Below are 27,292 nucleotides of genomic sequence, written 5' to 3'. Positions count from 1 at the left end.
ATAACAAATTTTACCAACAATAAAAGCATTTGTTATAATAGTCGGAGAGTCCCATCTCTTGCTATGCTTGATCGAGACCGAAAGAATCGTGTGCGTCCATTGTACAACGGTTTATATACACAGTGATGAAAAAATACAGACATAACACAAGTGCTTAGGAAACACAAAGTTCATCTGTGAACGTCGTTGAGGCTATGATTGATAAATTAGACACTTATTTTAACAGATGCTCTTCTCTCGTGTTGATTGGCTGGTGCAATGCTGCCTCCTCATGGCCTAAAGCACACACTGCAGGTGTCTTTTAAGATTCTTCTTCTTGTTTTTCAAAAAAGGGACAACTTGCTCTAGAGTCCTATTGCACAATTTATCTTCCAGCGATGGAGACATATACATTTCAATTTGAAAAGTCAGTGTTTTTTTTTCCCCCCACAACTGTTGGCAAAAAAGTTCAAACTACTGTACAGTGTCACATTTTAAATAAATACTCTCCATTAACAAAATGTTGATGAGTATATTAGCATTTATAAAACTGAAAAACATCTCCACTGACTCAAAAGGAACCCACGTAAATCAGCACCAACATCTGGTGGCAGCTTTGGCTGAAAAAAGTAAACAAACAAAAAAAACGAATGCCAAACAAAAGTAGCAACACCAGCAGGTATTAAATATTTGTATTAAAATGAGCTTTCAAATCCCAAAACCCACTTTTTTTTTTAACAGGGGCCCAGAAGCTATACATATATAGAGATATTTTGTTTTAGTGGATATTTCTTTAAAAAAAACAAACATTTTCTGTCATTTTTGATAAATAAAAATAGAAAACCACAGAAGTATCTTGTCCGCCTTAGCGCCTGCCGTGCGAGTCCTGCCTCTCCTCTTGTCATAATTTCCCTAAGTGAAAGAGAACTTGGCAAATAATAGCCACCACCCCCGTGTTGAGCACGGAGGAAATGGAGATGTCTAATAATCTGCTTTCGTACAGCACAAACTCTCTCTTGTTCTCCTTCACTTTAGCCATAGCCAACAGGCCTTTAGCTGCTCTGCACATCATGTTTATGCTAGGTGGGTCCATAGGGGGGTGCCCCATGTGCAGCAGGCTGTGAGGGTTCTGCTGGTACTGCGCCATGCTGACGCCATCCTCCAAGAAGCCTACGAAGTAACCCACGCTGCCCTTCTGTATGGCTATGGCGCGTGCCGCTGTGGGGTCTCCTTGTGCCAGGTGGGAGAGAACAGCCACCGCCATCTCCCTGTACACCTGGGCCTTCCTCTGACTCACGTAGCGGAACAAGACGGTGAAGAGTTTCTCCTGTCGGCTGAAAGGCGGCGTGGCAAGCAGGAGGTCGACGTTGCCGGCCTGGATGCTCAGCTTGCAGAGGCACTCCAGCACCAGCCTCTGGGGAGCGAGCTGGGAGTGGGGTGCTGCTGATGGGAAGGGGTCCTGGGCTTCGGCTGAAGGGCACACCATCCAGTGGAGAAGGCCGTCCAAGATGGGGAGGCAGATGGTGTCGGGATAGGTGGAGAGGTCCAGCTGACCCGAGATGTTGGCCAGAGTGACCATGGCGTTCTCCCTGAGCAGACTCAGACACTCCCACCACCACTCCTCTTTGCTGCCCGACAGCCCCTGCTCCTGCTGCTCGTCTCTCTGGTAGCTAGGAGGCGATCTGTTCCTCTCCGGGTGCTGGTGGTGCAGCAGGAGCAGCCTGCCCAGGAGGAGAACCAGAGCGGGGTGGCGCGACATATCCAAGTCATTCCCGGGGATAAAGGACAGGCTCCGGACGATGTTGGACACGCAGAGGCACCGCTTGGCCAGCGAGTCCTGCCAGGCGGAGGACGTGGAGAGCGCGGCCTCGTCCACGCAGCGAGGCTCGTCCTCCAGCAAGGTGATGTGGTCCTGCTCCCCATCCTGATGCACCCTGAAGGGGTAGGAGGGCAAAGAGCGCGCGGGGTGGGCGTAAGAAAGGGCGTCGACCCGAGCGCACAGAACATCATCAATAGTAGCGGTGATGTGTTTCAGCGGTTGTTTCTTCCCTTCGTCCACCTTGTTTTCCTCTTTTCCTGTTTTTCCATCCGCCCTGGGAGGTGGCTCGCTCCGGGGTTCGAATTGTGTTTGAATGTGTGCGGTGGAATCGCCTCCGCCAGCCTGCCAGTGTATCAACCCGCTGGTGAACTCGGTGACGTAGCCTAAGTGCTCTGTCATGTCTTCAATCAGATCCTCTTTGTGGACAATCTTGATGGGGTGCTTATCATATTTACTGGCTTGCTTAGGTTTAGGTTCTAGCTCTGCAACAGGCTGGTCGACACATTCCTTTTTACTCTCTGCGCCTTTTTCACTCTCTTCTTCTTCTTTCCCCTCTTTCTCTCCGTCCTCTTCATTCTTGTCCTCCTTCTTTATGCTCACCTCACACTCCTCCTCCTTCTCCTTCTCACCGTTCACCTCCGCTGACTCCGGCTCTGCGGCGACTGGTGGAGCTTCCTCCGCGACGCCTCCTGCTTGCTCCACCGGCGTCTCTGCTGCCGGAGCTGACTCTGGTTCAGGTTGGGCAGTAGAGTCCGTTTCCAGCTCAGGGATGATTTCTTCTTCTTCTTTCTGGTTAGCAGCAGGGTCCAAAAGGCTTTTCTGAGCCACAGTCCCCACCTCAAACTCTTCCAGGATGCCGAAGATCTCGATCAGGTAGCGGCGGAAATACTCCACAATCAGCTCGAGGAATCCAGGCAACTGGTCAGACATAAAATAAAATGTATCAACAATTTAAGTAGAAAGAAATCTAATTCTAATCCCTTTTTTCAAATAGTCATAATATGTTGAACCCTTTGGACAACGTAGTAACATAATGGACTTCTGAATATTTCCCCTTACTGAATTTTATAGATCTTTACCACAAATCTGGAAGATCAGATTTAAAGAGACACACTGTATTGTCATACTGTCACAGCGTGTTCCAGCGGGCTGAATGGATCCGTTCTGTCAGCAGTGAGGTGTAGTCATGAAATTGAGTTTTTACCTGGGAGAGGTTAAAGGAGCCCACGGTGCTGTCATCGTACAGCAGGATGTTGATGGTGTCTAGAGCCCATGTGCTTTCTGCCAGCAGGCCAGACTTCAGAGACATCATCACGCGCCAGGCCTCGGGCGTTCCTGGGGTTAAAACAGTGGGATTTTTGGATCCAGGAAGAAAAAAAAAAATGGGGATCAGACATGGTCCAAATGATAAAAGGGGACACTGAACACAGTCGAACATTGTAATTCATTTCATGAAATTTATCTCATGTTGTGCTAGTTCTACAACATCAACTGACAACGGTTACATATTATACCATTAAACTAGGGCTGTCGCGATAATAACGCGTTAACGCAGATTCGTTTTAAAGGCACTCATTTCTTTAACTCATTAAAGCAATTTGCGATCGTAGCGGGCTAGAGCGAAGATAATGGCATCATATGAAATTAGAAAACCTAAGGAATCCATTGGTACCAACCATTTCAGGGGTCCCTGACCTCTGACCTTAAGATATATGAATGTAAATGGGTTTTATGGGTACCCTCCCATTTACAGACATGACCCCCTTATGATAATCACATGCAGTTTGGGGCAAGTCATAGTCAAGTCACCACACTGACACACTGACAGCTTGTTGCCTTTTGGGTTTAAGTTTGCCATGTTATTATTTGAGCATATTGTTATGTTAAATTCAGTACCTGTGAGGGTTTCTGGACAATATTTGTCATTGTTTGTGTCCAATAATAAATATATACATATATTTGCATAAAACAACAACATTTGCCCACTCCCATGTTGATAAGAGTATTAAATACCTGACAAATCTCCATTTGAGGTACATTTTGAATTACAGCCCTACATTAAACAATCAGCAACACATCTTCCAAAGAGCCTGACCAACGCATCCACCTAACAGCCTTAGTCAAAATAGTGATCAATGAAATAATGGGACTCCATCTCACCGGTGTCCTTGGAGGTGAGCTTGCGTCGGGGCTTGAGAATCGGCATGGAGGCCTCCACGGATCCTGGTGGATAGTTGAGGTCCCGCCTCAGGTTGGGAGGAAAGTGACCAAGAGGTCCGCCTCCCTGTGAGCCCATCATGGCCATCCCAGGCTTAGGCATCTTCATGGGTGACATGAACGGTGCTTTGCTGGGTGACATCCTAGAGTCCATGGAGCGCTGGAAGGCCCCCGGGCTGGGTGCTCTGGGCAGGTGGTTGGCCATGGATGGAGAGTTGGAATAAGAGGATGGCTGGCGTGAAGACAAGGGAGGCATGCCACCTGATGACGACATGTAGGGAGACTGGCGGTGCCACTGCTCCTGCCCCGGCCGCCCATCCATGTCATCTCTACCGATTGAGCCGTAAGGTGGCATTTGCGACGGCGGCCCCTGTCTGTTGGGGTAGGGGTAGCCCAGATCTGTCCTGGATGGCCACATGTTGGGGCCATCGGTGGCATGGTTAGGAGTGGGGCCCCCACCCATCATACTGTGCTGGCTCTGACCCGAGGGGGCCATGCGGTCGCGGGGGTAGGGGTAGGGGAACTGTCCCTGGATGGGTCTGTGTTCAGGGCCGGAGTACCCACCACCGTAGTGGTTGTACATGTCCGGCTGCTGGTTGGCGTACTGCATGGCATACATGTCGCTCTCGTGTCTCTTGGGTGGGGGGCCATACATGCCGTCCATGGGCCGTTTGTAGCCCTGCTGAAGCAAGAGCGTAGATAGTAAAAACACACAGCAATGGAGAATTCATTCTCATCATTCCACTGCTTCAGTAGTGCTATATAATAATAATAATAATTTTATTTGCATAGCACCTTTTACATGTGTTTGCATCATGTAAAATGGGGTTAAAATATCTTATTGGAAGAAACATATTACTCAGTATTTTGCACGATAATTTACTCATACAGTACATTATCCAGTGGTGTAATGTAACAAAGTAATGATACTTTGTTACAGTACTTAAGTATCTTTTGAGATTATCTGTACTCTCCTTGAGTTTTTATATTTCTGTCAACTTTCACTTTTACTCCACTACATTTCCTAAATAAAATGTGTACTTTTACTCCAATAAGCATCTTCGTTACTCGTTACTAACAAGCAGGTTTGGCGAATCAGTGGTCCTAGATTGCAAGTTGCATTATTCACGTGATGGGAAAGTGCAAACAAAGTGCTATCCAAGCCGTAGTTAAGTTCAATTTCAGCTCAAGTCCAGGCAGGCTGCATATCAGATCATGCTACATGCTACTTGCGACTACGAGGGAAGGAAAAACTGGATTTTGTTCTTTAAATCCTTTAAGTTGTGAAGACCTTGTTTTTCTTAAGGTGTAGCCTCCATTTTAAAGGTGGTGTACATGTTAAGAGGAATAAAATTCATAAATCTAAAAATTCAGACTTGCTTGCTTTTTTTATTAACAGCAATTTACTTGTACTTTTACTTTCAATACTTAAGTACATTCAATATCAGAAAATTACTTTTGATACTTAAGTACAGCAATATCAGACACTTTAACACTTTTACTCAAGTAATATTCTAATAGGTGACTTTAACTTCTACTAAAGTCATTTTCTGGTTAGATATCTGTACTTTTACTCAAGTGTGGCTTTCAGGTGCTTCATCCACCACTGACATTATCTGTAGGTTGGACTGTAACAATCTTAGGACATGTCCTGTTCAAAATTTGGTTTAACCTCATATTGTTTTGCGAGGCTGTCATGTAGTGTGTTCCTTCAATACATGAAGTCATTACATTACACAGTGAAGTGTGTAAAACTACTGTATTTACATCTCACAAATGGGCTGTCTCTCACCTGTTGCTGTGGGTACATCCCAGATGGATGCATCCCATATGGCATGCTGGGATACTGCTGACTGTAGCCATCGTGTCTGAAACAGAACGGAGGAAGGAGGAGGAGGAGGAAAACATCACTCACTGGTCAAACAATGATTAGCCAAGACATTATTTTGCAATTGCTTTGACTTTCTACAAGTGCACTCTACTACACACACAGGTGCTGACCTCTGCTGTGAAGGGTATCTACTGGGAGAGTACATGCTGCCCTCACTGTTAGAAGGTCCCATGTTGTTCTGACTCCCAGGGGGACCCATGTTCCCCTCCATCCCCATCACATGGTCCGGTCTGAGGATCAAACAACAGGAAAGTCTTCATGCTTCTGACAATACATCACTGACATAACTTCCGTTATAAACATATATTCTTAATAGGGCTGTCAAAGTTAACATGATAATAACGCGTTAACGCAAATTTGTTTTAACGCGACTCATTTTTTAACGCATTAACGCAATTTATCGAGGTTGTAGCGGGCTCATTTTTAGAGCTAGAGTGAACTGGCATCATATGAAACTAGAACCTAAGGAATCCATTGGTATCATGTCATGTTAGCTTGTCGCACAGGAGGCTAAATAACATCTAAAGTTATGTTAAATTTTGGCGAAGGAAAAACTGGCATGGCAATTTTTAAAGGGGTCCCTTGACCTCTGACCTCAAGATATGTGAATGAAAATGGGTTCTATGGGTACCCACGAGTCTCCCCTTTACAGACATGCCCACTTTATGATAATCACATGCTGTTTGGGGCAAGTCATAGTCAAGTCAGCACACTGACACACTGACAGCTGTTGTTGCCTGTTGGGCTGCAGTTTGCCATGCTATGATTTGAGCATAATTTTTATGCTAAATGCAGTACCTGTGAGGGTTTCTGGACAATATTTTTCATTGTTTTGTGTTGTTAATTGATTCCCAATAATACATATATACATACTTTTGCATAAATCCAGCACATTTTGCTCACTACCATGTTGATGAGATTATTAAATACTCTACAAATCTCCCTTTAAGGTACATTTTGAACAGATAAAAAATGTGCTATTAATTTGTGATTAATCATGGACAATCATGTGATTAATCGCGATTAAATATTTGAATCACTTGACAGCCCTAGTTTGTAACTATCCCATCTACAGAAGGCCTTAGGGCTCATGTGAGGAACTGTCAAAGAAATAATGAGCTACTACAGGTTCACCACCCTCTTCTGCTGATTTGTGGGCCTACCTCCTGTCGTAGCCTGGCCCGTATGGATACTGCGACCGTTGGCTCATGCTCAAGGCTGACGGGGGTCGACCGTACATGTCCTGCATGCCACCGCTGGGCATCTGGCCTGGTATGTAGGGATCAGCTCCCGCCACTGTGAAGGAGGAAAACAAATGCATCTCAGATTATCTTATAAAATAGAGACTGACTCTAGACAACATGAACAAAATAAAGAAGAATATAGAGATTTGAAAAGGCAACAAGCTAAATAATAGTCTGCAAACATGCAACAGAGGCTTAAATTTGCTTTTATGTGTATGAACCACATTTCCTGCTAACCACCAGGTGGCAGCATTCCTCTATGAATATTCACCACTTCCCCAGATTAAACCTATTGTTCTGAGGCTGCAACTGTTGTTATGCAGCTAACATCCACCATATTACTCATTCAGACTCCATTCTCTCCAGCCTTCAGAAGAGCCGCCATCCTCTCTAAAACTACTGTTTGTTCTGAAAACTAAACTGCATGAGTTGGTCAAAACAGGTGCTTCTCAGCAGGACAGAAAGGATGAAAGGTTGAAAACGAGGAGGATGAAAAGGATGAACAAAGTTAGGATGAGACAAAGGCTAAGCTACAAGAACATCAGACGAGCCGGTGTGTTTTCGATAAAGGGACGCGTAGCGTAACAAACACTTCTCATCTCCTTTCAAAGTTAAAGTAGTAAAACACACACACACACACATCTGTCCCGACTAGACAATGAATTAGACCAGCGAGAGAGACAAAAGAACAATGGCTGTGGGATACATGAGTCATTTTGATGAAGAGCCATGTAACTTTAGTTAAGTTTTAAATTTAAATATCCTCATTTAAAGTTGACGATACAAAATAGTTGACTCAAATGTTCTGTGAAATTGGGGTCTAAGGCTCTGTGTTTGGGTGAAAGGGTGTCACAGCGTTTGCCTCACTCACTCTTCCTCATCCCGGCGAAGGGGTCCTTGGCTTCGTACTGCATCCTCATCATCATGTCGGGCATGCTGAGGCCCTGCTGGTAAGGAGCCGAGGGGGGCAGGGAGGTAGCACGCTTCTGGAAGGCCGGGTCGCTCACCTCCGAGAAGGGGTCCTGTACGCTCACGCTGCTCCTGGACAACGAGAGGAGAGAGGGGAAAGAGGGGAGAGAGGGGAGAAGATGGAAGCTGTGTGAGTGAGGTGGAGACCGTGGATTGCACACACTGAAAATATGGATACGATGTGTGCTGTGAGTTATATGCTTTTATTTCTGAGGATTTTTGAATTGAAATACTTACTACATATATTACGTATACAAGTTGTTGTGGTAGTAGTTTGTTTTCAATAACTTAAAGAGCACCTATTATGCTTATTTTGAGGTGCATACTTGTATTTGGGGTTTCTACTTGAACATGTTTACATGCTTTAATGTTCAAAAAACACTTTGTTTTTCTCATACTGGCTGTGCTGCTCTCTTCACTCACTGTTTGAGCTCCAGCTCCCCCACCCCCAAACCAGCCTGAAAACCCCAGTCTGCTCTGATTGGTCAGCTGGCCCACTCTGTTGTGGGTCAACAGAACCAAACTCTTTGGACTCTGCTGTAGCTACGCTCTAACTGGCTTTGTTTGAGGGCGTACCAAACTAGCTGCTAGGCAGGTATTATGCAAATGTATGCAACACAATGTTACTTGGTGACATCACCATGTTACGCAAGAAAAGGAAAGTGTTTCAGGCAGTTCAGGAGCAGTGTTTCTGTGGGAAAGAGTAACTCCCTTTGGCGTGGACTTTGGACTTTGTAACTTTGCAGACCTTTTACATGCACAAACACTCTATATAACACACTAAAGGAAAGGGAAAAAGCACAAAAGCATAACAGGACCCCTTTAAGTCAAAGTAAAGAAGTATTAGCAGAAGAATGCACTTCAAGTATTAAAAGTAAAAGTACTCCTTATGTGATATGATATTATTGGATTATTATTACAGATGCATTACTGTAGACCTGTATGCAGCACGTTATGTTGTAGCTGGTTCAAGTAAAGCTTATTTTAACAGTGTAATCTTTAACAATGCATCATATTTTGTAAACTGATAATATAGTTTGTATGTAACCTTGATCTTAAAAGTAACTATAACTGTCAATTACATGTAGTGGAGTTAAAAGTATAAAGTAGCATAAAATAGGAATACTCAAGTAAAGTACAAGTACCTCAAAAACTTAATGTGGCAATCTCGAAATTTTTCATTTAAATAACTGTCTGTGAAGTCACTATCTATCGCCAAATGAGGCAACACAATAGTGATTATGCCTATGGCCCACTGATGAAAGTATTATATATATATATAAGTATTATATGCAGTATGAATATGGGTGTCTGTGGTGACATTCCCGTAAAATTACATGATTTCTCCATTGTATACACACAAAGAAATTGAACTATGCACACAATTCTGAAAACCTGAAGGTCATGTACATATAAATATAATTTTTCTATTCTATTTCTATGCTCATTTTATCAACAAAAAGACTCCAGACTGCTAAATTCTGAGCACAATACTATTGTTTTCACTCAAATAGAAATTCTTAATCAACCAGGACTGAAATCTTAAGGATTGACACTTTAAATAGTACTAAGGTATTAAATGTACTTAGTTACTTTCCACCACTGTTGTTTTATTTGTGTCATGCACATACAAGTGCCCTGCCAACATGGGCTTAAAAGACACCAAATAAACAACACTTCGGTGTAAAACACTTGTTAGACAAGAATATAACTTCTCACACATAATATCACAAACAAAGAACTGTGTCTACTCTCCCAGACTGCAAATAAAATCTGCCATGACAATCAGACGACAAGAAATCCGAGATGAGGGACATTTTACAAAAAAAGTAAATGCCTTAAATCATCATATAAAGAGTAACAAAACATAATATGGATTTCAAGCTCACCTAAATCACTTAAAAATAATGATAATGGTGTATCTGAACATAACGGTGCACATAAAGATCTTTGTCTTTTAGTTAAATCCTGCTTCACTACACTATAGCTGTTCACAATTTAGGTTTATACCATACATCAACAGACAATCCTTGTTCGTACTTAAGGAACAAATTGTGCTAAATGACAAGAATATCACACTGCAAGTTGTTTTTACAAATGATGATCATAGAAAATAAAGAACTACTAGTGTAGTGGCAGTAATAGTATGAATATAAGTAGTAATAGTAGTACAGCAGTGGTCAGCAGTATCACACGGAGCAGTAGCAGTACCGCAGCAGTAGTGTTCGTAGTTCAGTATGTCTGTGTGGTACCTGTTGGGGGGCAGTGGTGTGACCTGTCCCAGAGGGGTGGTGGCAGGTGTGGGGGGTTTCAGATCCCCTGCTGCCTCCGCTGTAGAGCTGCTGCCAGAGGACTGGGGCGTCTGCGGGCCTTGGAGGGAGCCGCCGGAATTAGCTGGAAGACACAAGTATCCCTTTTTATTATCATTATAGCTCGACGATCCACAAAATTCGCAGTAAAACCTGTAACACATTCAGACCGCGGGGCTCCCCCACGTCTTCAGATACGATCTGGAAGCCGGTTTGAGTCAGAGCGTCCGTAGTGGGCTTTTCGCTGCGGCGAGGTGCTGTATTAGAGAGATAACTTTGGACTTAAGGCCAAAGCACTAACAGTGTTGCCCTTCATGAGAACTGAGCTCGAGCAAAACAGCCTGCATGAGGGCAGAGAAGATGAGTACGGAGGGAGGAAGAGGAGAAGGGAAAGGAGGCAGGAGGAGAGGACACGGCGGAGAGAAGGGAAGGATTTCTCAGAGGGAATTGCCCACTTGGGCGGTCACAGCACGGCTCTTTATGTGGAAGCCGTTTGAAGATGGTTTATGTTTTTTTTTAGGTGTGCAATGGACTTGATGAGGGGTTCATGTGGAGGGCTAAGCTGGGGGGCACAGATGTATTTGAAGAAAATATAGTGTATATATCTACCATTAGTGCATTGAGTACAGTCGAATTATGTGCAAGCTAATACTTCAGCCCCTCAATATGAGTGAGGAGCTTGAGAAAGCATGTGCTTGTAACCTCCTCCTGGGAAAAATACATCCCCTCACACAGAGACTCCAACTGAGGTTAAAATTGGGTTAGTGTGCTCTCTTGTTATGACACCATATTTCTGTGAATCTCTCAGTTCAGATGACTAGAAAATTATAAGAGCGCCGAGCAACAAGAGCCCAACACACAAAGAACCCCCGACCAGATAAAACCAAGGGATACAAATTCCCAGAAGCAGGTTTAATGGAAAAAATGTGGACCGTTCCGGCTAAGAGATGACAAAGACGGAGGAAGAGAGAATATGAAAGTATCCTAATGAGCATTTAGCGTAAGAAGACTTTTCTCTGGAACAGCCTCTGTGGCCTTTCCCTGCACCGCACATTTCCACAGAAAGAAAAAAAAGAAAGACTTAAGCTTTAAAAATTCATGCTAATTCTGAATTATTCAATGATACCCCCTGCCTCTACATCATAGGAGAGGGAGAGGAAGAGAAAGAGAGAGAGAAACAGGGAGAGATGGTTATCCCATGATGATGAGCAGAGGTAGGAGAGAGGGCGAGGAAGGGGCAGTGAGCATTAGGGATTCTGCACTTCCTGGGATATGCCCGCTTCAGACGAACACAAACGCGCACACGCGTGTGTGGCGAAGTGCAAACAATGGTGGGGTTAGCCAAGGTTAAGAGGTTTACCATTCCTCAAGAGCAGGCGGGGAGACAGACAGATACATAATACTGAGCAGAGGGGTTACGGAGATGGAGGGGAGGTGGAGGAGAGCGTGAACTCAAGTGCCCTCTGCTCCATATTTAGAGGGAGAAAAGAACGACAGAGGAGGCGATGGGGAAAAAAAAGTGTGTGTGCAAGAGGCTGACGTTTGATGTGTGTGCGCACTAGAGTCTGTGTGTGTCAGCGGGTGACATAATCCAGAGGGGTGGTAGTGGTTAAGGGAGGGTGGGAGGGGGGGAGTAAAAAAAAAAAGTCAGTCAGCCGAGCCAGTTTTGTGAATGAAAGGTGACGGCGAGGTCGAGTTTGTTTACGTTCTACATTCCAGTCCTCATTAATCACTCCCCACACCACCACCACCACAACTACACACACACACCCTCTCCACCCCCACCACCCCAACCAGCCCGCTGGACAAGCTCCCTCAGTGACATCATTGGGCTGTCAGTCTATATATAAGCTGGCAGGGTGTCAGTGGGGCAGTTTGGAGCAGGAAAGTGTAGATACTAGATCAAGACAGAGGCATAAAAAGGCTTGGTATTCGGCTCTTTTCACAACAGAATTTACCCCAAACAGCCAAAGTTTTAGAAGACAAATGTATCCATACCTAAACTACAAGTGTCCACCTTTCAAGTACATTGGTATATGAAGTCTTAAAATCGTATTTGTTTTAAATATTGTTGACATATTAAATGTAATGTAATCACTTAAATGGCACTGGTGCATCTCAATCATAGACTGTATATAAGGATGGACAACGCGTCTCGCTTCCTCCCACTGTGCAGAAGTGAAGCCAAAATATCCTAGACACAGGAGCTGCCATTTTGAGATTTTGACGTCATTTGGAGCCAGGGTCTGCGCGGTAGTGATCAGGCAGTGGAGCCGCGGCATCGAGGTCACCCGCCCGAACCAACCGCGAGCCGATCACGGCCGCAGCTTGTCAGCGAGAGAGACTCGCAGCTGCCAATCATGACGTCTCACCCCTTTTTTATAGCATCAAAGAACTAATTAAACCAAACTGATCAGAAAAGTTAACACTTGAACATACAACAGCGTGATAAAAACTACCTAAAATGATCCGCTAACATGGAGGAGGCGGGCTTTATGACCTATACTGCAGCCAGCCACCAGGGGGCGATTGAGATGTTTTGGCTTCACTTTTTGGGAGCTGTCATGTCGTCCCTCTTTATATACGGTCTATGATCTCAATCATCAAGAAAAGGACGCATTGCAACAAACAACAACGAGCATGTGTATCTAGATTGGAGGTAAAAACATCTCAACCTATTGACAGATTTTTATTTGCTGAAGATTTTGTAGTAATTTAAATGCAGTCTTAAAGGATAATTCTGGTTTATTACTACTTATCTATTTTTGTAGCTTTGGCCATCAGTTCTATTGGTTATGATAATATTGTACTGATATCTGGGAACAAGGCGACATTGCTACATGGAAGCCAGACGGAGCATTCAGACAATCATACAGGTTGTAAACAAGTCAACAGTAGCCAGATTAGGGTTGAATGTTTTGGCTGTGATTTAAAGGTTATTACTTCACAAGAATATATCGCTCTTCCCCCTGGTTTCCTGGGACATCTCGCCATAAATTAAGTTTGATTTAAAAAAACAAGCACACAGCAGACAATTTATCACAATGTTCTTAGCAAACAACTATTTGCTATGTAAATATATACATGTAGTGGGGTAATGTCTACTTGAGCAGAGAAGGAAGACAATTTCCACAATCTGGCATTAAGCACCTTTAGACTTTATGGTCAAACTTTTAGCAGAAGAACAATTAGGAATAGTTAATAGTAATAATCCCTCATTGCACAGGTCATGGCTGATTCTTTCACAGCTACAGTAAGTACAGTAGCTAAAAGTTGAACCAGGAAGTCTGTCTGTAAACTATGATGGAGGTTTACAACAGACATGTTTGGGTATTAATTTTACTGTTTGCCTTTGTTTTCTCAAAGAGCTAACCTGGAGGCTATTATAAACATATATATTACAAACCTGACTGCTCGTGTTTCTTTTAATCAGTGTTGCTGTGTTCCCAGATGTCAGCAGTTAACTTGAATACAATGTTAGGAATGAAAGCCCAAACTATGAAAAGTAAGAAAAGAAAATGTAATTACGCTTCAAAATAAGTATGTTTTAAATGCACTATAACACTTGTAGAATACTTTGTAGAGAAAGCTTCTTTAGTTCTTGTCCACCATCAGTATTACAGCACTATCTGTAGAGGATCAACTCTCATGAAGACCAGCCTTTTTTACATATGCAGGTGATATAAAAATTATGCAGCAAATCTCACTTCAATCAAGTGTTGCAGCGTGAGCACTTTACTGTTTAATGCTGCACATCCAAAAGGCCGTCCAAACATCCCAAGCATTGACCTTTTCATATTTCACAATATAGACGCTACCTCTGATTATGTGTACCGTGGTCCCATCGGCCGATGTGGGCAAAATGAGATTCTGTGAAATTGGCGTAGTTAGGTCCTGTTGAATAGACGAGAGGGAGCTAAATTGTGAATTATAAAGTGTTATGAGCAAGAGGGAATAATTCACGTGTTTATATATGTGTGCGTGCGCGGCTCATGTGTACTGTATGTATGTGTGTGTGTATGCAAATGGAGGCAGATGCTCTTTTCCGCCCACCAGGAAAAGCAATCTGCAGTGTCTCAGGCAGGTGAAGTGCTCTGATGTTCTATTTAAAAGCCGGGGTCACTTTTCTCATCTCCGCCGCAAATTAGAGACGTGACCTTACCGCTCCCTATCGCTCCAACTCTTTCCCTCTCCTCTTCTGATCCTCCACGTGTCATAATTGTGCACAGAGAGACACGCGGTGTGAACAGGTAATATACACAAACAAAAAGCACCCTTTGTGTTATGGTGCCGCATCAAAACAATATTACTTGACCTCTGAAGCACTGTAATCAAATAAAGGCAAGTCCCGGGTTTGAGGTGCAAGTGGTGATCGTATCGAAGCTCACCTTCATTAAACTATGAATCACCTCATCAAAACAGTGCTAATGTTCACTCATCTCTCTTGGGTTTTAAGTTGTGCTCATGTATTCACGTGTGCTATTTTTAATAATAATGTAGCACACTGGCTGGATATGGTACTGTAAGATGTTCAATTCAGCCAAATTACTTCTTATATAATAAATAATTTGTCCCCTATTTCTAGCTGTATTTGCAATGTAGATTTTACTGATGTTTGTCATTTGTAAAGTCTGTAAGCATCACGAGGCCCACATCAAGTCAGAAAAAGAATGTGGGTAATTTGGGTAAACTGACTCTTTAAAGCTGCAGACGGTCCCGTCTTGCTTCATACTAATAACATTACCTTTTATTTCTTTGCTAAATTAACCTCATAGCTAATTAGCTGCTAAATCATTTGTTTAGGTCAAATGAGATCACTCTTTTGTAACTTTGTCTGTCACCAAGTAAACAAATTTAAACAACCTTATAATCAAACTTTACTATGAATCTAATATTTTTTTTAGCCAGTTCCCAGTCCTCCTAGATGCTAGCATGGCAGCTACCTTCACTACGAGGTATCCGACTCAGCTGCAGAGCCTTTATTGTGGTGATGTTGTACGCCACATTGTCATGAATACAGATCACTCTTCCTCTGAAGATTCCTGACACCTGTAGTTTGATCAGCAGCACCTGTTGTTTGGCTGCCGACAGATGGGAGAGTGGAGTTGTGGAAAAAAAACAAAAAAAACAGTGAACGAGTCTGTTATCAGGCCTTACCAGGTGAGGGTGGCTGGATCTTGACCTGCTTCCTGCTGTCCCCTCCAGCCATGCTGCTGCTGCCACTGCTGCTGCTGTCTGCCGGCGGCTCCTCTCCCCTCTCCATCTTACACTCGTAGGCAAACAGATACTGGATGTACTGCTTCTTGAGCGAGCTGGCGGAGGTGCTGGATGTGCCCACGTTCAGGGTGGTGGACAGCTCGCGCCACTTCTTGTTCTTGTTTACCTGAGTGGTTGAGGGTCGGGGGGGAAGACAAGATATTAAATAAGTCAAATTGCGCTCATGTCCTCTCTCTCTATATAGTAATGTATCCCAGTAGCAACAGCCACACACTTGTCATTTTGCCTGGAGTATGGTAGACCGCAGCCTGCTGAATTTAATCAAAATAATCAATTCCATGGCTGCGCACTTAATGTTTTTGTACTTACTACAACCACAGAGTTGTAGGTCACTCTGAGTATTGCACATGCTTTTCACATTGCTGTTTTTAATCTAGCAGCAAAATAAAGGACCGCATTATATGACCAAAAGTATGTGGACATCCCTGACCACACACTTTTAATCTGGTTCCAAATATGGAAAATCCTAATACTACAACGTACAATAATATTTCAGACAACAGTGCACTTCCAGTTTTGCGGGAAGGTCATTTCTTGTTTCAACACGACATTGTCTAATATTTCTATGACGCCCATGTCTATAATGCATTATAAACATGCTTATAATAAGATAAAATAAGATAATCCTTTATTAGTCCCACAGCGGGGAAATTTGCAGGATTACCGCAGCAAAGGGGGACGGTGCAAAAAACAAGAGGCATTACTAAAAAACAAGACAAGATATAATGAATAAGCAAGTAAACAATAAAGATATAATAAGAAAATAACCAGTAAAAAACAACATATAAAAAATTGACATTAATAATCATAATTATAGTTATAAACACTAACAAATATCCATAATGCTTTTTAACACTAATCACAACACATTATAAAGCATTTTATAATGACTTATACTGTCAAGTATCATACCACTTCATAATTGCTGGTCACTCACTGACTCTTTTTTTTTGCAAGAATCATAGTGTATTATAATTCCCATAGTTGTAATACATTATAATGTTTTTTTCTAAAGCATTATAATGTGATTACAAGTTACTGTAAGTGTTCCCCGTTTGCTTTAAGTGAAAAATATTGTATTTGTATAATGAAGAACACACAAAACGTTGTAAAATTATTTTTTACTTTACTTAAAGCAAACAATGACCATTTACAGTAATTTATAATCCCATTATAACAGTGGTTATAATGCATTATGAAAAGATCATATGATCTTGAACCTCATCTTATAAGTCATTATAAAATGCTTTATAATGTGTTATGATTATTGTTATAAAGCATAATGGATATTTATGAGTGGTCATAACTATGATTCTACAGTGCTATAAGTACATTATAACACATTATAGACATGGGTGTAACATAAAGTGTTACAAAAATGATTTTCCTGATTTTGGTGTGGAAGAACTTGACTGGCCCGCGAACTGGAACACTGACACCGAGCTAAGCCTTAATTCTCCACATCAGTGGCCGACCTCACTGATGCTATTGTGGCTAAATGGGAACAAATGCCCACGGCTTTGGAATAACATGTCTTATGTTTGCGTGTCCACATATTTTTATAGTGTTTTCCTGTAAATCTTGCCACCATTAGTATGTAAAGCTTTGCATGTACATTTTTATCACATGTGGGTTGACACACATGGAGTTTTCTCAGAACTTAAGTATTGTGTTATTTTCAGGAATACGGGTTCCCCAAGATTTATTTCATTCTCTTGAGTACATCTCTCAACATTTACAAGCTCGCCATATGCCATGCTGCTTCAGTGCACATTGCTGGAGAATATTAAATAGCCAAGGCACAAGGGCAGAATGATATGAGTTTCCTGTATATATATTCTCCTTAGAATACTTTTTTGAACTGTATAATCTGTGTGTTATCTCTTCATTGTCTCAGTACCTGTACTCTGTGCAATGACAGTAAAGTTCAATGTAATCCAACATTATCCCTAAACTTTACCATGGCGAGGCCTCCGATCTCCCGGACAGCTATGTAGAGCTTCCAGAGGTCCAGCGGTTTCTTGCCCACAGCGGGAAGCTGGGTGACAGGCGTACCCCTCTCCTCCATGAAGGTCAGGTATCGCTCCACCCAGCCCCGCCTCTCAGGCTCCACACCCAGCTCAAACAGCCGCGTGATTCGCTCCCCACTGAGGGCGGAGGAGTTCGGGTTGGCTTTCTGGCAAGAGATGCAGAGAAGAAAAAAGAAGAAAAGTTGGCTTACAGTGATGGAAATGTGAGCTTTTATATACTACATTCAAGTTAATATCTATTTTTTGGAATATTGAAGGCACAGTGTGTAGGATTTGGCGGCAACTAGTGGTGTGGTTGCAGATTGCAACCGAGTACCCCTTTCGCTCACTCCTCCTTTTCCAAGACTGTTGTAACGTGAGCCGCCGAGTGCAAAACCGGGGTAACGCCGTTTGCCTCGCTCAGAGGCCATCCTTACCATAATAACACTACTTTAGTCAGACGGCGGCTGGCGGTACCACGTTTTTGCACTCTGCAGCTCACGTTATCGCAGTTTCACAAGCGTGTCGGAGAACTACGGTGGCCTTCAGGTAACATAAAAACGTGAAAGGCTCTCTCTAGAGCCAGTGTTTGGTTTGTCTGTGTTGTCTGGGCTGCTGTAGAAACATGGCGGACTCCGTAAATAGGACCTGCTCCCTATGTAGATATTAAGGGCTCATTCTAAGCTAACGAAAACAGAAGGACTCTTAGTTTCAGGTAATTATACACTAATGAAAATATAGTTATGAAGATCATATTCCATTTCTGCTAATAGATCCCCCAAAATACTACACATTGTTCGTTTAATAAATGCTATAATATATGTGGTAGACTATATAAGCACCATATTAAAGCTGTATTTCTTTTCATTCCTCTCGACACATAATTCACACAACTTTACAAATGCTAATTTGGGGAATTCATGCACAGCATACAGTATACTCTGCATTCTAGTATATATAGTGTAGTCTGCAGTTTATATTTCTTTGCTGTATCCTATTTTTCTGTTTTCCGCTACAACAACCCACTCTCCCCACAAGGATCATTAAAGTTTCATCCCATATTTACACGTCCTGAAGTAGGCCCTTGGTTGAATGACCAAACAAAAAATAAACACTTCTTTGGAGCGTTTTGTTCAGTGTGCAGCCTGTGTTTACTTCAAAGTTCATTCACAGCACAGTCATATCCCTCAAGTTCACATTGGTGGACAAAGTTTAATCTCTCACAGCCGTGTCTGGCTTCAGTCCAGGTTGAAAAAGACTTCTGTGGTCTGAGAACCAGGTTTTGATCATGTAATTACACGATAATCCTTCAGTCATACATGAATCAATCAAACTAACAGCTTATACTGACATTATTGTGCATAAAGGGAAATTAATTTAGTTTCACTGATCGTTAAGTTGCTTGGTTTGGTTTATATGTTCATGTAATTCCTAGACTTATTCAGTAAAAGCACACATCCAATAGTGTTAGAGCTTCTGGTGCTTACAGGACTGGCGGGGGTCTTGAGGGGCCAGGGGGGGCTGCTGATGCTGTCGCTGTCGTCTCCGTGGTAGGAGGACAGGCTGGCTGGGCTGGGAGAGAGGGGGGAGGGCACGGGCAGGGCACCGCCTGGCGTGGCTGGCTGCGACACACACTGCTGGGAGCTGCTGTTGCTGTTATTGTTGCTGTAGCCGTCCTGTAGCTGGTGAGGACAGAGAGAGAGAGAAGTATAAAAGCATCCATCATCCACCTCCTCACTATCAGTAGAGCACAATGGTGTGTTCTACTATTGTCCACACAACAACAGTGAGGTCATAACTCAAGTTTGCAATGGTAGATAACCCAAAATGAGTCAATGTGTGTGTGTGTGCACGGACATACGGACAAGTGTGTGTGTTTGTGTTGTAATGCAAAAGTTTGTATCCAGAGGTGGAAAGTCCATAAAGTACATATAGTGCATCAAGTACTGTGCTTCAGTACACTTTTAAGGTGCTTTCACTCCACTGGGGTATTTAAAACGTATACATCTTGTACATCTTGTACCTCTCTACATTTTAAAAGGGGGATATTTTACTTTTTACTCCATTACATTTATTTGACAGTTATAGTCACTAATTACTTTAGGTTACAAATTTGATGCTATGTTTTCGATTTAAATACTTTACATACTCTTATATACCCAACACTATATAAAGTAGTAAAATTAGCTCCATCTTATCCAGCTACAATTTAAAAATTCTGCTTACATCTTAAAGCATCGTAATAATACACATAATAACACTCTATAAAGAGGCAATCCTGCAAAATGAACACTTTTGATTGTGATACTAAAGCACATGCATTTAATCATACTGAGTAAAATTCTAAATGAAGGTCTTTTTACTGTACCTGTAATTTAGTATTTTTTTTACATTGGGATATTGCTGCTTTTACTTAAGTAAAGTAACTAAATACTATTTCCTTTGCTGTTTGTGCCTACGTGGGTCCAGAATTCCTTTGTATAGGCTGTATGTATCAGTGTTGGAAGAAGTACTCAGATCTTTTACTTAAGTGAAAGTAGCAACACAACAATGTAGGAATACTCTGTTACAAGTTAAAGTCCTGCACTCCATTTTTGATTTTAGCAAAAGTACAAAAGTATCAGCATCAAAAATTAAAAGTACTCATTATACAGAATGTCCCATTTCAGAATAATATATATGATATTATTACATTCTAATTATTCATGCATTAATGTGTAAGCATCACTTTAATGATGAGTGTGGTAACGGCGGTGCTCATTTTAAGTACTTTTTTATACCGCTGGGTAGTTTAGTATATGATAATACATCATGAATTATTTGTTGACTATATTCTGTATGAAGAATCTGAATCTATAAGGAACTAATAAGTATAGCTGTCAGACAAATGTAGGCAAGTAAAAATATACATTTTCCCTGTGAAATGTACTGTAGTGGAGTAGAAGTTTAAAGGAGAAGTAAGTAGGATTTAGTGGCATCTAGTGGTGTGGTTGCAGATTGCAACCATCTGAAAACCCCTCCGCTCACCCATAACTTTCCAAGCGTGTCGGAAAACTACGGTGGCCTTCAGGTAACGTAAAAACACGAAAGGCTCTCTCTGGAGCCAGTGTTTGGTTTGTCCATTCTGGGCTACTGTAGAAACATGGCAGAGCAACATTTCTACAGTACTCCTATGTAGATATGAAGGGCTCATTCTAAGCTAATAATTATGAATATTATATTCCATTCCTACCAATAGATCCCCTGAAATGTTACACACTGGTCGTTTAAATTAGCATAAAATGTAATTACTCAAGCAAAGTACAAGAACCTTAAAATTGTACTTAAGTGTAAGTGCATGTATGTATTTAGTTACTTTCCTACTTTAAAGTACAGTAAGTGTATGAAAGATTTTGCATGTCCTTCTGCTACTCTGTCTTTGTCTACATGCATAAATGCATGTGTTTGCATGCCAGAGACACAGAATGCATGCAGATCAGTATGTATTAGTCTTCTATATGTGTGTGTGTGTGTGCTCCACTTTGTGTAAATCACTCCATGTTAGCTCACATCAGTGTGTGTGTGTGAGTCTAGTCCTTCAGTCAGTGCATGTGTGCGCGTGCGTGAGTGTGAGTGTGTGTGAAAGAGACTGCGAAAGAAGGAACAACAGCTTGACAAGTGCTTCTGGTCTGTGTACAGAATGCTCATGTCAGCAAAACCTTATCTTTCTCCCTCTCCCCATCTCTCTCTCTCTCTCTTCCTCACTCTCCTCCTCTCTCTCTTGGCAGACAGATCATCTCTTTTGGGAGCACTGGGGGTCTTTCTGGCTGCTCCGACTGCCTTAAATAATTCAAAAGGCCCTACTACCGTAATCAGCAAAAGAAAAGACAGGGATTTGGAGGGAGAAGACGTGTAGTGGATGTGATGGAGGCGTGCGAGTGTGTTTGTGCATGTCTCTGTGTGTGTGTGTGTGTGTGTGTGTGTGTGAGAGAGAGGGGCTGTTAAGCAAAAACAAGGGGAGGGGGTAGAAAAGAGCAAAGAGCAGAGTTCTGTTGTTGCTGAGCTGAGCCAAGCCGAGCTGCAATTGTAGGGCAAAATGAGAAGTCAGCATTGTGTATTGGGACGTGTGTGTGTGTTTGTGTGTGTGTGTGTGTATGTGTGTGAGGCACTGAGGAAGTAGTGTTTAGGAGAAGGATGCTGCATATGTGTGTGTGGCTTACTGGAAAGGCCAAAGTGTGGTTTCTTGTCTTTTTGCTACATAAAATAAATGAAGGAATATGCATGTGTTGTGTGTGTGTGTGTGTATTATGCACTGTATTTCTGTGTTACGTTTGAATGTGTGTACATTGCATGTGTGTACTGCAGATGCCGAGCCCTCTCTTTCTTTCTGAGTCTCTCCCTCTCTCTCTTTTTTTGCAACTCGGGCTGCCAAAACATCAGCAAGAAAAGAGTGCTGGGGGCAAAAACAAAGCGAGGAAAACATTAGGAATGGTAAATGTTAAACAAATCATTAAATATGGCGAGAAAACAACAAGAGAAACAGCCCACTGTGCTGAGGCAGCATATGCTGATCAGATTTGGTTTGCTTCATTAGGGGAGCGAGATCAAAAAAACAAAACAAAACAAAAAACGAGAGGGGAGAGAGGGAATTGCAGAGAGAGAGATGGCGAGAGGAAAAAAGGTCAAGGAGGTACCTTTGGTTTGTGAGGCTCGTTGGCGGGGCCGCTATCGTCTTTTACGTCCGTTTTCGCTTTCCCGTCTGCGCTCATCATCCCGTCTCCCGACATTCCCATGGCTCCTACAGCAAGAATGAGGAAACATTTACTAAAAAAGTATTTGTGCTGAAATCTTCACAAAATAGCTGAGAGACTGAATGAAAAACATTTAGTGAGAGATATATCTGTGAACAGGTAAGCTTTATCCTTTGGCAGAGTGTTTGAACTGGTGCGGCCCCTCAGGTCCTCTGGCATGAGTCTGTTAGTAGTTCCAAAGTGTAGGACCAAAACCTTTGGTGAGGCAGCTTTTAGCCAGGATTTGAGAGCTGCTGGAAGTGTTGAAATCCTTAAACGTAAACTTAAAACTTACCTATTCAGCCAGGCCAATGATTAAGATTGGTTATTATTTTATTCACTTATTTTATTGTCTTTAAGATGTATATTTTTATTCTATTTTATTGCTTTTTCATTAATCACTTATTTTATTCTATTTAATTTGTATAATTTTATTCTATTTGATTGTTATTTTATTAATCACTTATTTTATTCTATTTAATTTGTATAATTTTATTGTTATTTTATTAATCACCTATTTTATTGTATTAAACTTGTATAATTGTATTATATTTTATACTTTATAATCTAGTTTTTACTTCACATTGTTTTACTACTGTTACTGTTATTATATCTTTTAATTTAATTTAATTAAATTTTTATCATAGTATGGTCTCAAATGATTGTTTTTGTCTTTTTTGTTGTTTTCACGGTTCACACTTGTTCTGTCTTACATTCGGCTTGTCAGTCATCTGTGAAGATGTTTGAACTGCAATAACCTGAATGAAAGGTGCTATACAAATAAAGTTTGATTGATTGATAAATATTATAAATATATAACAAGTATACTTTCACCACAATGGAATGAAGAGGTGTACTTGCCATGTTTTTGTATTACAGTCGATTCAATATGATTTAACTCCCTAAAATGAACGATGCCCTCTTTTGTGTGCACTGAAAGCTGCTTGATAATAGTTTGTATAATGTCACAGACAAAGTCAGACATTTCATTTTGTGTCCTCAAGGCCCCTCTAAAATCTGTCCAGCCATTCATCTCCAAGGGAAGCTCGTGAAAGCAACGTATAAAAAGACTGCTGCTTAAGGAAGACATAGACAGAGAATAAGATAAGGCTCCACTAAAAGCGAGCCAGTGTGCTCTTTCAACCTTGCCGGCTGCACATCCTCAGTTTGAGAGAAACTGTGGACATTCTCACATATTCAAAGTGGCAACAGAATGGGAAGAATAGCATTCAAGACATGTTTGGCTGACGGGGAGACTTGTTTCTGTTTTCAAAGACATTTGTGTACCTTCATGAGGTTTCTAATTGAAGAAGAGCTGAGCTCCTTAAAGACTATTTTTCATAGTGCCAGCTGCATATTTCTTATTAACAGAAAGAAGGGGTCCTTGAATACAAGGCTCCCCTTTTTATTTCTCCCTTGTGTGCTGCGGCACGGTGGGAAAACTAATGGCTTTTTACCGTGCCCAGGGGCAAACCAGATGAGTTTTTGAGGAACCTTGGCGCTCTAATTCGTTTGAAGTTTTCCAAATGTCACGCATTCTGATATTTGCGTTTAAATAAAAGGTGCCTTTCGCTTTTTGGGAGCCACGGCGCTCTCCGAGGTGCGTTTAGCAACAATGCAGCGAGGTGAAGGGCTGAAAGAAAACGGGATGCACCACATTAATCTTTGCTCACTGGAGGGCCAGCTCTACAGGAGAAGTAAGAGCTCAGAAAGTAACTCTTGATTTCTTAGCCTTTTACTATCTTTTGCCCCTTTCAGTCCCCTCTCTCTCTGTCTCTGAATGATGATGGGGTCATTTTAAACCTTCGTCTATATAATATATATATAGCGGGCTGTAGGAAGGCTGACAGCTTGTATGAATGGGCTCATCTATGAAGGGAAATTGAGATAATCTACACAAGTTATCTCCTTTTTCAGATATGCGCTTTCCAAAGTATGGGGTGGTTTAAATGCTCACATCTGTATTGCTAATGTCAGAACCTCTATGTAAGTATTCAACGACCATTACTCTGCTCGTTGGCATTTAGCTAGTGTACCTGAAGGCGGCATATTGTAGGCTGGACCTTGTGCGTTGTTGCCCATGGCTGAGCTGTTGTTTCCCGTTGGCTGGCTGTAGGGGACAGTGGTCGCCATGGTGCTCGCCTGGCTGATGCCGGGGCTTTGATAACTGCCCTGCCTACCGCAGAAAGAGGAGAAAGATGTTAGTAGAAGTGGTGGAGATGAATCCAGTTTGTAATGACAGGCTGTGGAGAGATAAGTGGGTCACAGCCAAAGCTGCAGAAGAACAGAAGTCATACAAAGATGATATTTGGCAGTCTGTCACTGCCATACTGCTTTATTGTTGTAGTAAAAACCCGAGCAGCATGTATATCTGAAAGTCACAATGAAAGCACAGTACACAACATATCCCTGATCAAACAAACAGCTCTTCCAAAAGATTGAAGATGAGCACGCAGCATCAGAGACGAAAAACTCTCCCATCCTCTCTTTGCTCTTCTCTTCTACAGCCCCCTCCCCTCCCTGCTTCCCCCCTCTTCCGCTCCCACAAGTCATAATTTAACTAATTAAGGTGTGCTTTTGGAGAGGATCATGTTATTTGTTGCTATGGTGACAGCAGAAGTCAATCCCGCTCAATCTCCCTCCCTGAGCCTCACTTCCCTCTCTCTCTCTCTCTCGCTCTCTCTCTCTCTCAGGCGGCTCATCACATGGTGTTGCAAGTGACATCAGAGGGGCTTATCTGCAACCTGCTGAATGCTAGCCACCCATGTGTGTGTGTGTGAGAGATTGAAGGCAACGTCTATCATTGCATGCCAGGCAGGCCAAAGCCAGTGACACAGGGGCTGAAAGGGAACACCGTGTTTGGAACAATTTGGTCTATCTCCTGCCGTCTCAAGATTATCTCCTGGACAACCATATAAAAGAAGATTGGTAGAAAAAGAGGGGAGACAGACGGAGAGAAAAAAAACCATGTGAGACAAAGAGAGACAGACAGGCCTAAAAGATTGAACAAATAAAGAGAGGAAAGGTGGAAGACTGAGAATGCAGGATGAAACAAAACTAGAAAGGAAGAGGAGAGGTGGGAAGGGGCAGACAACTGAGGAAGTGAAATGGTAGTAAAGGAAGAAAAGGATGGAAGGAAAGCAGGAAGGAAGGACGACATCAGAGGGACAACGTTGGGCAACGAGAGACCACAAGGAGGAGTATTTGGCCCAAAATGCAACAGCGTCTTTACGTGGACGAAAAGAAAAATTCTATCCGGATTTATGTCAGTCAATTCCCTCCTAACTGGCATCTCTCTCTCTTTCACACACTCACACAGACACATAGTGTAATACCTCATGTTGGAACCGATACACATAGCCTAAGAGGAGGGATTGGCTTGGTAAACCTCCCCATAATCTCATCTCACAGATGTAATTAGTCATAGAGCACGGCTGATGATACATATGTAATCCCTCTATGGGGGCCGAGGTGCACAGGGGAGCTCCATGGCAAAGAAACAAGCTCACACCAAATCCACGCTTATCTGGCCCCATTTCCCTATAATGGGGGGAAATATAGACTCCTTCGTTGCTGCCTACGTGTTCCCTAAAAAAAGCTTTGTGTGAGTCAAGACGCGGAAATAAATATACCTTTTGATCGCCGCAACTTCTCTCTCAAGTGAAAACGTATGCTGCGTGCAAAACTCCCACAAAAGAGGGCGCCGATAAGCCGGCGAGGAAAAATAAGTTTGGAAAATGCCCGCGAACCTCATTTATCCATACCGTAAAATAACGCCCCTCACCCACCTCAAGCAATATAAGCAGAAGCTCTCATGTGAATGGTGAAACATCCAAATCAACAACAACAACAACAGTGGTTGGAGGTTTTCGACTGTGGCGCTCTCCCATTATGACTAATTCATGTCATAAAAAAGCCCATTAGAAAGCACTTGATGGAGGCATTGCACAGCGTTTAATCACACTTAATATATGCATGTGCCGCTATTGGGGGGGGTGAGAAAAAAGAAAACGGCACAGCGCATCTATCTTGCTCTCAGGCACCTTTGTGCCGGGGAAAAAAAACAAAACATCCTGTTGCGGCAGAGAGAGAAAGAGTGAGTGAAGGAAGAGAGAGATGGATATGGAAGGAGAGGAAGAAAAGAAGAAGGGAAAGAGAGAAGGAGGGAGGGAAATTAAGGCGAGAAGAAGCCTGAGTGGTGTGTGTATGTGTCCCTGGTGGACCGATGGAGGGCGTATCTTCAGCTCAGGGCCCCAGAGCTGGAGGTAATCGCTGTTCCATGAGACTGAGCCGAGGGAACACACTCTCAAACACACACACATACACACATATACACACACACACACACACTCTCTCAAACACACCACACCACACACAGACATAGAAACATCTATCCTAACACCCATCAGGCCAGTGCACTCTCAGTTTGTTGTTTAGGAGTGGCCTGAGGAGAGAGAGACAGATAGAAACAGTGCAGCGAAACTCTACCGTCTCTCAGAGTTTTCTGTTTCTTTTTAAAGAAAAGTTAATTTTGACACAACATTACAGGGAAGACACATTTTGCTTTGGTACTTTGGTTTGTCGGCCTGTCCGGACATCAGTAGGGCAGAAAAGTTAAAAGAAAGACCATTGAAATGCATTGAAAAAGCTATATATTTTTTTTTACAGTCGTTTCTAGTGTCTAGTCTAACTGTGAAATCTGATCCATACTTGCCAACCCTCCCGATTTTCCCGAGCGACTCCCATTTCTCATTGCCCTCTCCCAGTCTTCCCCATTTTTAAGGTCTCAAGGTTGGCAAGTATGATCTG

At 42.4% G+C, this 27,292-nt stretch overlaps 1 protein-coding gene across 1 annotated transcript in view; it reads right to left on the bottom strand.

The window, feature by feature from the left end:
* Nucleotides 1-767: 767 nt before the first annotated feature.
* The window catches only part of LOC119504271 (AT-rich interactive domain-containing protein 1B-like), a 199,258-nt gene continuing 172,733 nt past the window's right edge, over nt 768-27,292 (bottom strand). The window contains exons 10-22 of the mRNA XM_037796316.1: nt 24,520-24,659; nt 22,388-22,491; nt 19,202-19,396; nt 17,666-17,881; nt 15,586-15,811; nt 10,372-10,513; nt 8,022-8,191; nt 7,070-7,202; nt 6,017-6,136; nt 5,808-5,883; nt 3,959-4,697; nt 3,003-3,133; nt 768-2,716 (exon numbers count right to left, since the gene is read on the bottom strand). Coding sequence (XP_037652244.1) covers nt 881-2,716; nt 3,003-3,133; nt 3,959-4,697; nt 5,808-5,883; nt 6,017-6,136; nt 7,070-7,202; nt 8,022-8,191; nt 10,372-10,513; nt 15,586-15,811; nt 17,666-17,881; nt 19,202-19,396; nt 22,388-22,491; nt 24,520-24,659 — 4,228 coding nt within the window. The 3' untranslated portion in view covers nt 768-880. The remainder of the gene's footprint in view (nt 2,717-3,002; nt 3,134-3,958; nt 4,698-5,807; nt 5,884-6,016; nt 6,137-7,069; nt 7,203-8,021; nt 8,192-10,371; nt 10,514-15,585; nt 15,812-17,665; nt 17,882-19,201; nt 19,397-22,387; nt 22,492-24,519; nt 24,660-27,292) is intronic.

This window comes from Sebastes umbrosus, chromosome 16, assembly GCF_015220745.1.
Source record: "Sebastes umbrosus isolate fSebUmb1 chromosome 16, fSebUmb1.pri, whole genome shotgun sequence".
Taxonomy (NCBI): domain Eukaryota; kingdom Metazoa; phylum Chordata; class Actinopteri; order Perciformes; family Sebastidae; genus Sebastes; species Sebastes umbrosus.
The sequence above is the reverse complement of the archived record's forward strand: the minus strand, read 5'-3'. Positions and strand labels throughout refer to the sequence as shown.